This window comes from Bos taurus, chromosome 12 (assembly GCF_002263795.3).
Source record: "Bos taurus isolate L1 Dominette 01449 registration number 42190680 breed Hereford chromosome 12, ARS-UCD2.0, whole genome shotgun sequence".
In the NCBI taxonomy this organism is placed as follows: Eukaryota; Metazoa; Chordata; class Mammalia; order Artiodactyla; family Bovidae; genus Bos; species Bos taurus.
In genome coordinates this window covers 53,025,542-53,039,546 of record NC_037339.1, presented here as the reverse complement: position 1 = coordinate 53,039,546, position 14,005 = coordinate 53,025,542, and the positions used below count along the sequence as shown (strand labels likewise).

Genomic DNA, 14,005 nt, shown 5'->3' with positions numbered 1-14,005 from the left:
AGAAGCCTATAATTAGGTTCTTTTAAGGTTAGAAGTGAACAGAAATAGGTAAACAGGAAAGGGACAAAGGAGCTGTTTTCAGTTCCCCACTGTCAACCACCATTCCATTTCTATGGAATTAGGGGTGAAGTTCTAGGGCACCATATTCTCAGAGTGGAAGACGTCAACATGGGTCTGTAGCATCTCTTTGCTGACAATTTTAGTTCTGTACTTAAATATATGGGGGGAACAAGCTACAATTATTTTGATGCCCACAAAGTTACAGATTATTATGGATGTATGGGTATGGTAATATTTCCACTTGCATAGGAAAAAAGCTTTGAGTTATATATTTATCAAATATTAAGAATATTCCTCAAGTAATCAAGAGTAAGTATCCAAGAATTGAGTGTCTTTCTATTTCATTTTAATTAAAAGATGAAGAAGTTTAATTATATACATTTTTCTTCAATGTAGCTTCTACTTTAAAAACTTATCATATACTACTTCTGTAGTTATATGTTTTTAAGGGGAAAATAAGAGGGCATGGCAAGAAAGTGGCCCAAGAATTGCTGTTCATGCAGAGAAAGCCAGAATTCTGGTGAGCAAGGAGGGTTGTGATAGTGTAACTTGATGTAAACTTATAACGAAGTTACTTTGCTTTGTGCAGTCATGTTTATGCTGCTGGTGCCAATCATTTGAAGAAAAACAGTCCTTGGAGGAAAAGCAGTCGTGCTTAAAGTTCAAAGCTAACGATCACGGATATGACAACTTCCGTTCCAGTAATAAATACAGCTCATCTTGAAAGAAGGATTATTCATTTTCTTTATTTTGGACAGAAATCATTCAAACAAAGAGGTATCTGTCAAAGTAAAACAAAACAACGTGTGTGTTTGCACAAAACAATGTACAAATGTAAGAGTGATTATTTTCTTCACACTCAAGAGTTCCACATGACGTTTGATGAGCTGTTTCCAGCATGAGAAGACAAGCAGTGAGAATTAAGAAAGCCTTATTGTGAAAGCACTTAATTCTTTACAGTTAGCACTTCACTATATTATAGCTCTTCAGAACTTCTGGTCTATTCATACACCACTTACATTTAACTTGAGTTCACTCAGAATTCCTGTGAAAGATGTTTATTTTTGTAAATTAAGGTGAATCTGATGTAAAGGAAAAATGTGTCACTGCAAAACAGAATTTGTAGATGAAATTTTAAAAAAATCTTTTAAAGTTTCACACCATTGGTAGGGATTATATTTGGAAACAACATGTGAAAATAGTTCAGCTGGTGTATTTTTGACATTAGAGATGTATTTAAATGATCAGGAGGGAGAATCAGACAGACTGAGGTTTTTGAAAATCATGCAACTTTACATTCAGATGAGATCAAATGTCACAAAGGGACAGAGAGAGAAGTTTTGGAATGCCATCCCAAAACAATGCTTTGAAATCGCCTATTCGTGTACTTGGCAAAGAAAGGACTACCTACAAATTTTTTTGAGGATTATTAAAGCTTTCTTCTTTTACCACTGTAGTTTAAAAGCTGTACATCTAGTTTTGTCATCTGTAAATACTTCGCTACAATACACAACGTGTAGGTGATTAAACAAAGGCAGGCCCCGGTGTTCATACCTTTACAACGGAGAGATGCCAGTAACCCCATCATGGACAGAATGTGAGTTGCCTGGAGCATTGACCATATGGCAAAGGAGACAGCAGCATCTTCTCTGCAATTAAGGCGGTATCTGGCATATGTACCATGTGATAGTTAAAATACTGTCTCTAAGAGCATAGCTATTACAGTCAGTGCAACAGTCACCTTTAAAACTTATTACTAACTTTTACATTATTTTTGTAAATAACTAATAGAAATGAGTTCTGGATGCAGTGCCTTCCTGTCACAGGCAAAGCTGCTATATGAGACTGTTAAGAACCTTTTAACTTTGTGCATTCTTGCCGAATTCTTTCATCTCCCCAGCAAAGTGCCTTAGGTTAACTCAGATGAGATGTGTGTGAAAGTATGTACGAGAGGGAAACGGAAGACAGAGGAAATGAGATGGGGCGGGAGGAGACCCATGGGGACAGATTCCCATTCTTAGCCTGATGTTCGTCATTGCCCTTTACATCAATGCAAAAGGTCCTGATTCTGTTCCAGCAAAACACAGTGCAATGTTCTCAGAGTGGCTTCAGGAACAAATTGGGCCCAAGAGCTTTAACTCTGTCTTAAAATATTACAGAGTTTCTGATTTTTTTTTTTTTTGGTAACCCAGAGCCACATGTTGGGAATAAATGAGCAATGCTGCTTTCCAGCACCTAAGGTGATGATACCAAAAACCCAACAATGCCAGAAAGGAAAGACAAGTCATGGATTCATATGCCACATGGAATTTATATACACATCACAGTCTTGTTTATTAATGTCTTCCTAATCACATTTTCAGATCCTTGTCATCACAAAAGACATTTTAAACTTCAGATCTTATTTTAACTTTGGGTCACTACTGTTTTCAGTTTGTTAATAGATTTTTTTATTCCTATTTAAATTTGAGCTCATTTTGTGACAATTTCATTTTGTTTCTTCCTCATTTACATTACTGTGCCCTTTCTCTGTGTCAGAATCATGGGCTGTAAACATCTTGCCAAATTTTAAACTGCACTCAGAAAGTATATACATGATTATTTATAATGAACTCATGCACAGAGTCGGACACGACTGAAGCAACTTAGCAGCAGCAGCAGCATGTTCAGTAGCTTTTCTAAAAATGGTTGATTCAAAATTTTAACAGACTGACAAAGGTTGGTAAGAAACAAACATGATTTCTCAGCATAAATAAAATCAATATGGGGAAAGGGGCTACCGTTTAATTTTCAAACATATTTTCTAGTATTAAGGACTGCATAATATAACAATGGACAAAAGTAGTGTTAACATGGTTGTAAAGCTTAAAAGACTTACAACACTTTTAGATTTTCTTTTATATTTGCTAATATGGATGTGCATTAGTATTGATAGCTTACAACATATGGCCAAAGGAATACAGTTTATAACAAAGCATGAGTAAGCTGTAACTAACTTTATAAAATTGTAATATAACCATGTAAAATAATTATATATTTTGTTTTTTCTGAGGTCACTTAAAGTGGCAACTACTATAGTTGCTAATTCTTTATGATGTAAACAAAATCAATAAAAATTTAAATTGTTTTTGAAAAAGACCAGCTTATTTTTTCAATGTGCAAGCAATAATTTATTAAACACTAATTTAGTATTAAAGTTTAAAGGAAATATAAATGTCACAAATGGACATTACTTATGTTAAACACACAACTGTAAAGAAAATATGAAAGTTCTTAAATTAAAATGCCAAGTTTCTGTTAATGGTTTATTGTTGCGAGTAACCAGATACATATATACATTCAATTTTCCGAAGTTATCTGATTGATAGTTGCCAATGGCACCTTATGTCTTTCTACCTCTGGTTTCTTGCCTGGGGAGCATTTCATTGTCTAATTATTACTGTACCATAGATGAAAGGTGAAAGGCTGAAATGAGATTTTGGAATCACTCATTTCATTTCACAAGCTCCTTTTGAGTATTTACTAAGTGCAAGATAGGATGAAATTAAGAAAATAAGAGGTCAGCTCTTACTTGATAGGAGATAGAAATGACAGCAAAAATTAGTACAAGACAAAATGAAGTGACCACTAAATAACTGTGTTTTGCAGCTCTCAAGGTTCACATGCTTGTATCTCTTAGTACACAACCTCTTTCTTCCCCTGATAAAAATAATCAAGAATTTGCATTTACTCTTTTACCAAATAATTATATAAACTCAGCCTAGTGTTCTAGAGGTTTGTATGAGTTATTCCTCACCTTTTCTGAATGTCAAGTTGCCTAATCTGAGCTGGGCATTTTGAGATATGCTTGTGTGCTAAGTCACTTCAGTCACATTCGACTCTTTGTAACCCCATGGACTGCAGCCTGCTAGACTCCTCTGTCCATGAGATTCTCCAGGCAAAGATACTGGAGTGAGTTGCCATTCCCTCCTCCAGGGGATCTTCCCAACCCAGGGATAGAACCCACATCCATCTTTTATGTCTCCTGCATTGGCAGGTCAGAGAAGGCAATGGCACCCCACTCCAGTACTTTTGCCTGGAAAACCACATGGATGGAGGAGCCTGGTAGGCTACAGTCCATGGGTTTGCTAGAGCCGGACATGACTGAGCGACTTCCCTTTCACTTTTCACTTTCATGCATTGGAGAAGGAAATGGCAACCCACTCCAGTGTTCTTGCCTGGAGAATCCCAGGGACGGCGGAGCCTGGTGAGCTGCCGTCTATGGGGTCACACAGAGTCGGACACGACTGAAGTGACTTAGCAGCAGCAGCAGCAGCATTGGCAGGTGGGTTCTTTGCCACTGGTGCCATATGGGAAGCCCCCATCTATTTTGAGATATAGATGTTCTGAATTCAGGAGCTATGTGAGAAGTACAAGAAAGCAAAACCCAGGCAGAATCCTCTCTAAGGATTCAACAAAAAGCCTTCCTTCTCTTGAACTATATGAGTTATGGAGTCACAATAATAATAATAATGCCCAAATGATTCATGATAGTAAATGTAGGCAAAACAAATACAATTTAGGTTCTTGGAAGAAAACCAAAAGATGTGGCAGCACTAAGATGGAAATGTCCAGAAATCCAAATAGTGCAGAGGCCAAACTCATGAAGAATAATGTATCTGGCTGGACTGACTCGCTTTCAGTCATTAGTTAACCACAGAAGTGACAACATTAAATAAGCAACAGACCGAATGTGTATACCCAAATCAGAAAATCCCACTGAACACTTCCAGAATGTAAGGCTCACCAGCCCAGGGAATAACTCCATCATGGTAGGAAGGCAGCATGTGTAATGGAAAAAACTCCAAATGTAAAAAAAAAAAAAAGGTGATACCCTTGATTGTTTTGACACTTTGGTTGATCTCAAACAAGTCAGTTAACATCTCAGAGTTCCAGTTGAATTACCTATAAAATATAGATATGAACACTCCTAGTCTAACTCTTATATCAAATCAACACATTTATTCCATTGTTGTTACTCTGTTGCTAAGTGGTATCAAACTCTTTGTGACCTCATGAACTGCAGCATGCCAGGCTTCCCTGTTCTTCACTGTCTCTCGGAGTTTGCTCAAACTCATGTCCACTGACATGATGCCATCCAACCATCTCATCTTCTGTCGTCCATTCTCCTCTTGCCCTCAATCTTTCCCAGCATCAGGGTCTTTTCCAATGAGTCGGCTCTTTGCATCATGTAGCCATAGTATGAACCTGAGCTTCAGGTTCAGCATCAGTCCTTCTAATGAATATTCAGAATTGATTTCCTTAAGGATTGACTGATTTAATCGCCTTACCATCTCCAGCACGACAGTTTGAAAGCATCAGTCTTAATACATAATTTTATTGTACCTTCTAAAACATAGGTATATTCAAATGCAGAAGACATAGTCCCTGTCCTTCAGAAATTCACACTCTACTGGGAGAAGTAGACAAATAAATTCAAGCAGCTAATATGTTACAGGTTCTAGAATATGGATACATACACAGTAAGAATAGACAGTTCAGAGAAACTCATCAGAGCAGTTGGAACTTGAATTGAACCTTAAAGGAAGTTTACCCAACAGACCAGGAGATAATGGCATTACTGGCAAAGTGACCATCTAATGGGGAAAAAGAGGATGAACCAGTATGGCCAGTTCAAGAAAAGGGCTGACCCACAGCATGTTGAAGGAGGAGTTATGAGAAGTGGGGCTGGAGAGATTATAGGTCATGCAGGACTGTGCTCCATGCAGAGGGGTTCGCCCTTCCCAAGGCTGAAAGTGAAAGTGACAGTCACTCAATCATGTCTGACTCTTTGCGACCCTGTGGACTGTAGCCCACCAGGCTCATCTGTCCATAGGATTCTCCAGGCAAGAGTACTGGACTGGGTTGCCATGCCCTTCTCCAGGGGATCTTCCTGACCCAGGGATCAAACACAGGTCTCCTGCATTGCAGGCAGATTCTTTACTATCTGAACCACCAGGGAAGCCCTTTATCTAAGGCTACTGTTTTTCAAATGTTTGAGGACCACATGTGCCAATCATCTGGAGGTTTGTTTAAAATGCAGATTCCTAGCCTTCAATTCATATCTTTAGAATCTCTGGGGTGGGGCCCAGAAGTCTTTAATTTAATGAAGATTTCAAGTAACTCTTATGCATCAAACACTGAGGAAGCCCTGCAATGTAGATGTTTACAGAACACCGAGTATTTAAATAAGAAGCAACAGGGTAAATTCTGTTCCCATAAGACACTGGTTTGGAAGCAGCGTGGAGCCTGACTAAGAGACAGAAAGCAAGGAGACAGAATAGAGACATGAGGGTCTGAGGGGGGAATGTGCGTGGAGAGGATGGAGGACAGACCTGGAAAGACAGGGTCATCATAACCTACTCGAGCAGAAAGATGTGGCAGGTAAAGTTTTTACGAGGTTTTTGGATGGCGGGCCATTAACCTCAATTAGCAAACTGTGGCCCAAGGGCCAAGCCAGCCTACTAACCTGTTTTCTTTCTTTCTTTCTTTCTTTTTTTTTTTTTTTTGTAAATAAGGTCTGGGAAGACAGCCACATCCATTGGTTTACATATTGACTATAATTGCCTTAATAGCACAATTGTGACAGAAACTTCATGGACTGCAAAGCCTGAAGTATTTACTATTTGCCTTTACCGGAAAACATTTGCCAGTCCCTGACTTAGATAATTGATCCTCAGCGATCAATGCAAAGAAATAGAGGAAAACAGCAGAATGGGAAAGACTAGAGATCTCTTCAAGAAAATTAGAGATACCAAGGGAATATTTCATACAAAGATGAGCTCGATCAAGGACAGAAATTGAATGGACCTAACAGAAGCAGAAGATATTAAAAAGAGGTGGCAAGAATACACAGAAGAACTGTACAAAAAGATCTTCATGACCAAGATAATCATGATGGTATGATCACTCACCTAGAGCCAGACATCCTGGAATGTGGAGTCAAGTGGGCCTTAGAAAGCATCACTATGAACAAAGCTAGTGGAGGTGATGGAATTCCAGTTGAGCTCTTTCAAATTCTGAAAGATGATGCTGTGAAAGTGCTGCACTCAGTATGCCAGCAAATTTGGAAAACTCAGCATGGCCACAGGAATGGAAAAGGTCAGTTTTCATTCCAATCCCAAAGAAAGGCAATGCCAAAGAATGCTCAAACTACTGCACAATTACACTCATCTCACACACTAGTAAAGTAATGCTCAAAATTCTCCAAGTCAGGCTTCAGCAATACGTGAACCATGAACTTCCTGATGTTCAAGCTGGTTTTAGAAAAGGCAGAGAAAGCAGAGATCAAATTGCCAACATCTGCTGGATCATGGAAAAAGCAAGAGAATTCCAGAAAAACATCTATTTCTGCTTTATTGACTATGCCAAAGCCTTTGACTGTGTGGATCACAATAAACTGTGGAAAATTCTGAAAGAGATGGGAATACCAGACCACCTGACCTAACTCTTGAGAAACCTATATGCAGGTCAGGAAGCAACAGTTAGAACTGGACATTGAACAACAGACTGGTTCCAAATAGGGAAAGGATTACGTCAAGGCTGTATATTGTCACCCTGCTTATTTAACTTATATGCAGAGTATGTCATGAGAAACGCTGGGCTGGAAGAAGCACAAGCTAGAATCAAGATTGCCGGGAGAAATATCAATCACCTCAGATATGCAGATGACACCACCCTTATGGCAGAAAGTGAAGAGGAACTCAAAAGCCTCTTGATGAAAGTGAAAGTGGAGAGTGAAAAAGTTGGCTTAAAGCTCTACACTCAGAAAACAAAGATCATGGCATCTGGTCCCATCACTTCATGGGAAATAGATGGGGAAACAGTGGAAACAGTGTCAGACTTTATTTGAGGGGGCTCCAAAATCACTGCAGATGGTGATTACAGCCATGAAATTAAAAGACACTTACTCCTTGGAAGGAAAGTTATGACCAACCTAGATAGCATATTCAAAAGCAGAGACATTACTTTGCCAACAAAGGTTCGTCTAGTCAAGGCTATGGTTTTTCCACTGGTTATGTATGGATGTGAGAGTTGGACTGTGAAGAAAGCTGAGTGCCAAAGAATTGATGCTTTTGAACTGTGGTGTTGGAGAAGACTCTTGAGAGTCCCTTGGACTGCAAGGAGGTCCAACCAGTCCATTCTGAAGGAGATCAGCCCTGGGTGTTCTTTGGAAGGAATGATGCTAAAGCTGAAACTCCAGTACTTTGGCCACCTCATGGGAAGAGTTGACTCATTGGAAAAGACTCTGATGCTGGGAGGGATTGGGGGCAGGAGGAGAAGGGGATGACAGAGGATGAGATGGCTGGATGGCATCACCAACTTGATGGATGGTGATGGACAGAGAGGCCTGGCATGCTGCGATTCATGGGGTCACAAATAGTCGGACACGACTGAGTGACTGAACTGAACTGACTTAGATAAGAGCTTCCCACACGATGCTAGTGGTAAAGAACCTGCCTACTAATGCTGAAGACATAAGAGAATAAGGTTCAGTTCCTGGGTTGGGAAGATTCCTTAGAGGACAGCATGGCAACGCACTCCAGTTTTCTTGCCTGAAGAAGCCCCATGGACAGAGGAGCCGGCAAGCTACAGTCCATGGGGTTGCAAAGAATCAGACATGGCTGAAGCAACTTAGCACACCGGCACAACTTAGGTAAACCACATTAAAGGAAAAGAGAGGCAGCAATTAAATTGGAGGACAAAAATGAATTATGGGAACTAAATGAAGTCTGTCTGGGATGGAATGAGTTTAAGGTACCATGAAACATCCACGGAGAGATTTAGAAGTTATGTCAAGGTTCAAGACAAAGATGTTTTTATCATGGTTTGTATTAATCACTTCAGTCATGTCTGACTTCCTATGGCCCCATGGACTGTAGCCCACCAGGCTCCTCTGTCCATGGGGATTTTTCAGGCAAGAATACTGGAGTGTATTACCATGCCCTCCTCCAGGGGATCTTCCCAACCTAGGGATCAAACCCAAGTCTCCTGTATTGCAGGCAGACTCTTTACCATCTTAGCTACCACAGTTTAGAGATGTTCATTAAAGGGGAAAAGGTTCAAGGAGAATCAGAAAAAGTAGTAAAAAGAAAAAAAAACAGGGGTCACAAATGCAAGAGGGGTGAACAGAGAAAAAAAATTCAGAAGAGACTTCAAGCAACAATGAAAACTGGTGTCACTAAAGTCATGGGAAGGTGGTGCAGAAACAAAGGATAAGCTGTCAATCAGAGTAAAATGAGAATGTTCAAAGTGATCTTTGAAATTGGAAATTTGAAAAACATCAGAGGCGTCATCAGGAGCAGTTTGTGTGTGTGTGTGTGTGTGTGTGTGTGTGAGAGAGAGAGAGAGAGAGAGGTGATGATGATGATGACGACGATAATATATCTCCATTTTCTCATCTCCTATTCACTCATTAATATGTATTTTATACATATGTCATATATCATGCCACCTTAGCAATAGAGGAGGATTAGGCTCTTGGTTAACATTAATGTATTAAAAATACATGCTTTTTTCCTCATACTCCTTCCAAAACTCCACTAAAATGACAGAATAAGAATTTTTTAAGGTATAAACCCACAAAGACAGAGATGAAAGAGAAGATAGCATCTGATTAGAAATATTAACAGAAGTAAGATGAAAACCAGAAAGATGAGAAACAGCTCAAATTTGGGCTTTCTCTACACAGTGACTGCCACAGAGGCAGGTCGACATGTTTCACAGCCCAGAAGAGACTCGGGTGTTGGAGGGCAGGTGTCTTCTTTCCCTTTGAAGACAAGAGACTGAAGTGAAGCAAGAAACAAAATGACTGATTAAAAGTCTAAGAGATCAGACTGGAGCATCCATCTGTAGCCTGTACAAACCAGTGAGTGCCCCGAGTCCGCTGAAGACATGTGGCTTAACTTCTGGAGAGGTTGCGCCAGGTTATCTATGGAGATCATGGTCCGTGGAGGTCAGCTCTTTGGTCACATGGAGGACAGGAGAAGGTGGGAGGGGAAAGAGACCCCTTACTGGAATCAAAAGGATGAAGCAAAGACTGCCCTATAGACAGTGGGAGCTTCAGCCCTCATCCCCTACCAGACACACCAGAAGAATGACTGGCAGTCTTGTATGTCCCAGCAGGAGACTGAAGATTCTGTTCTGAGGAAATAACCAGCTCAGCTCAAGAAAAATAATGTCTACAGATATCTCTATTGAGGGTGGGGAAAATTCTCATTGCAGTGGGTTTTCTTCCCCACCACATACCTAGAATTACCTTAGTGCCACATTTTGAAATATGAATAATCAGGCAAAGATCAGTAGGCATTTTAGAAAAACGTCTGAAGTGAAAGAACCCAAAACAACCAGGGGAAAAAAAAAAAAAAGCAAAGGGACTGGGGAAACAAACGTAAAAAAATGCAGCAAAATCATAACTGATTTTCCCAGAGCAATAAATAATGAGCAGCAAATACTGGACGTTGTATACACAAAAGGAACGTTCAAAGATGGAAAACATGCTCCTGGAAAATGAACATTGGTAGGAGAAATAAAATAAAATACAATGAAAGGATTTCAGAAATGAACTTGAGGGAAAGTAGAATGTAATGCTCTTCTACCAAAGTGTGCCTAAGCTAAACTGAGGAAGGAAATTAAGGGATCCAGGAAACAGGTGAATCCCACACAGGAAAGGCTCAGAAACTATTCCCAAGATAACTGAGGGGGAGGAAATACTGTTTAACCTGTCTACAGTGCAATCAGTCTAGTTTAGAGCTGAAGAGCAGGGGGAGGAGCTCACCAAAAAGAATTAGAAGAGATTGTCATATTTGACCGTATTTATAGGAGTTTGCAAGTCTATTAAAGCTCCTGAGGATAAATGGATAGCAGTTGCATAGAATGTAAGCAAACAAAAAGTAATTAGGTAATCATTCATCTCCAAAATTTTTTCTGGTAGAGAAAAAATAAATTATCATACCTACATGACTTGGATATGTTGTTGTCAATGTGAACACTGAAGATTGTTTTAAATAATCTTGTGACACAAATGAAATTGTTATATAAATAAATTGGAAGAAAAAAAAAGGGGGAAGAAACATGTGTGTAATGGTTGTGGTGCAACAGATGTAAATCTTAATTTTGTATAATAAAAACCTAACACCAACTTGGGAAAACAATAGCTGTTGTTGTTGTTCAGCCGCTAAATCATGTCTAACTCTTTGCAACCCCATGGCCTACAGCACGTCAGAGAAAACAATTGCTAACTACCTAAAAAAGTTGAAGATACGCTTATCCTATGACCAAAATTACTACTTGTAGAGATACTGCTTATGTAATCAGGATACAGATACCAGAATGTTCAGTGAAGTATTGTTGGTTTCAGTCAAAAATAGAAAAACTCTAACTCTATCCATGATACTTTCTATGGCTAGATTTTGTGGTCCATAGCCATACAGCAATATACTCTACTATGGTTTTCTCAACCTCAGCACTATTTACATTTTTGACCCAATAATTCTTTTTTAAAGCGTCTTTCTTGTGCATTTTAAGATGTTTAGCAGCATTCCTAGCCTCAGCTTTAAATAATAAGCCTGTAGCATCCACCCACTCAGTTGTTACCAACAAAATGTCTCCAGGCATTGTCCAGTGCCTCGTGGGGGCCAAACTGCCTCCTGTTGAGAACCACTGAGTTCCATCAGTCTGATTTCATTAACATGAAGTTCAAAACCTTGCAAAACCAAGCTATATTTCACAGTATTGCAACCATAGATGACAATAAATAAATAAAGGTAAGCAAGAAAATAATTATACAGGAAGGATGATGGTTATTCACATGAGGCTCTACTGGCTTTGGAAAGATGCTTATTATTTGTTATGTTATTAATTTATAGTATTCTGTATGCTAACATGCATATTAATACAAAATATATGATGTATATAATATGGCTATCTATGGTAATAACTATTTATATAGGGGCTAACTATTTATATAGGGGCTTCCTTGGTAGCTGGCAGTAAAGAACCTGTCTGCCAATTCAGGAGAAGTGCGTTTGATCCCTAGGTTGGGAAGATCCCCTGGAGAAGGAAATGTCAACTCACTCCAGTATTCGCGCCTGGGAAATCCAAATGGACAGAGGAGCCTGGCAGGCTGCAGTCCATGGGGTTGCAAAGGGTCAGACAAGACTTAACGACTAAACAAAAACAGTAACAACTATATTATATATAAATATATACTTCATGTCTGTACTAAGTCACTTCAATCATGTCTGACTCCATGACCCTATAGACTGTAGCCCGCCAAGCTCCTCTGTCCATGGGATTTGTCAGGCAAGAAGACTGGAGTGGGTTTCATTTCCTTTCCCAGGGAATCTTCCTGACCCAGGGATCTAACCCGAGTCTCCTGCATTGCAGCCAGATTCTTTACCATCTGAGCCACCAGGGAAGCCCAACATGTACTTTAAATATAACTATATTATATATGGGGCTGCCTAGGTAGCACTAGTGATGAAGAACCAGCCTGCAAATGCAGGAGACGTAAGAGATTTGGGTTCCATCCCTGGCTAGGGAAGATTCCCTGGAGGAGGGCATGGCAACCCACTCCAGGATTCTTGCCTGGAGAATCCTATGGACAGAGGAGCCTGGCAGCTACAGTCCATAGGCTTGGGAAGAGTCAGACACAACTGAAGCAGCTTAGCAGGCACACACATCTATTATACATACATGTATTATATATGTCACACGCTAGTAAAGTAATGCTCAAAATTCTCCAAGAAGGCTTCACCAATACGTGAACCGTGAACTTCCAGATGTTCAAGCTGGTTTTAGAAAAGGCAGAGGAAGCAGAGATCAAATTGCCAACATCCGCTGGATCATCGAAAAAACAAGAGAATTCCAGAAAAACATCTATTTCTACTTTATTTACTATGCCAAAGCCTTTGACTGTGTGGATCACAATAAACTATGGAAAATTCTGAAAGACATGGGAATACCAGACCACCTGACCTGCCTCTTGAGAAACCTATATGCAGGTCAGGAAGCAACAGTTAGAACTGGACATGGAACAACAGACTGGTTCCAGATAGGAAAAGGATTACGTCAAGGCTGTATATTGTCACCCTGCTTATTTAACTTATATGCAGAGTACATCATGAGAAACGCTGGGCTGGAAGAAGCACAAGCTGGAATCAAGATTGCTGGGAGAAATATCAATCACCTCAGATACGCAGATGACACCACCCTTATGGCAGAAAGTGAAGAGGAACTAAAAAGCCTCTTGATGAAAGTGAAAGAGGAGAGTAAAAAAGTTGGCTTAAAGCTCAACATTCAGAAAACGAAGATCATGGCATCTGGTCCCATCACTTCATGGGAAATAGATGGGGAAACAGTGGAAACAGTGTCAGACTTTATTTTGGGGGGCTCCAAAATCACTGCAGATGGTGACTGCAGCCATGAAATTAAAAGACGCTTACTCCTTGGAAGAAAAGTTATGACCAACCTGGATAGCATATTGAAAAGCAGAGACATTACTTTGTCAGCAAAGGTCTGTCTAGTCAAGGCTATGGTGTTTCCAGTGGTCATGTATGGATGTGAGTGTTGGACTGTGAAGAAAGCTGAGCACCGAAGAATTGATGCTTTTGAACTGTGGTGTTGGAGAAGACTCTTGAGAGTCCCTTGGACTGCAAGGAGATCCAAAAAGTCCATTCTGAAGGAGATCAGCCCTGGGATTTCTTTGGAAGGAACGATGCTAAGGCTGAGGCTCCAGTACTTTGGCCACCTCATGTGAAGAGTTGACTCATTGGAAAAGACTCTGATGCTGGGAGGGATTGGGGGCAGGAGGAGAAGGGGACGACAGAAGATGAGATGGCTGGATGGCATCACTGACTCGATGGACATGAGTCTGAGTGAACTCCGGGAGTTGGTGATGGACAGG

At 40.0% G+C, this 14,005-nt stretch overlaps 1 protein-coding gene across 1 annotated transcript in view; it reads left to right on the top strand.

Moving 5' to 3' along the window:
* The window catches only part of EDNRB (endothelin receptor type B), a 29,160-nt gene extending 27,825 nt beyond the window's left edge, over nucleotides 1–1,335 (top strand). Inside the window, 1 exon segment of the mRNA NM_174309.2 lies at nucleotides 650–1,335. Coding sequence (NP_776734.1) covers nucleotides 650–784 — 135 coding nt within the window. The 3' untranslated portion in view covers nucleotides 785–1,335.
* Nucleotides 1,336–14,005: the final 12,670 nt, after the last annotated feature.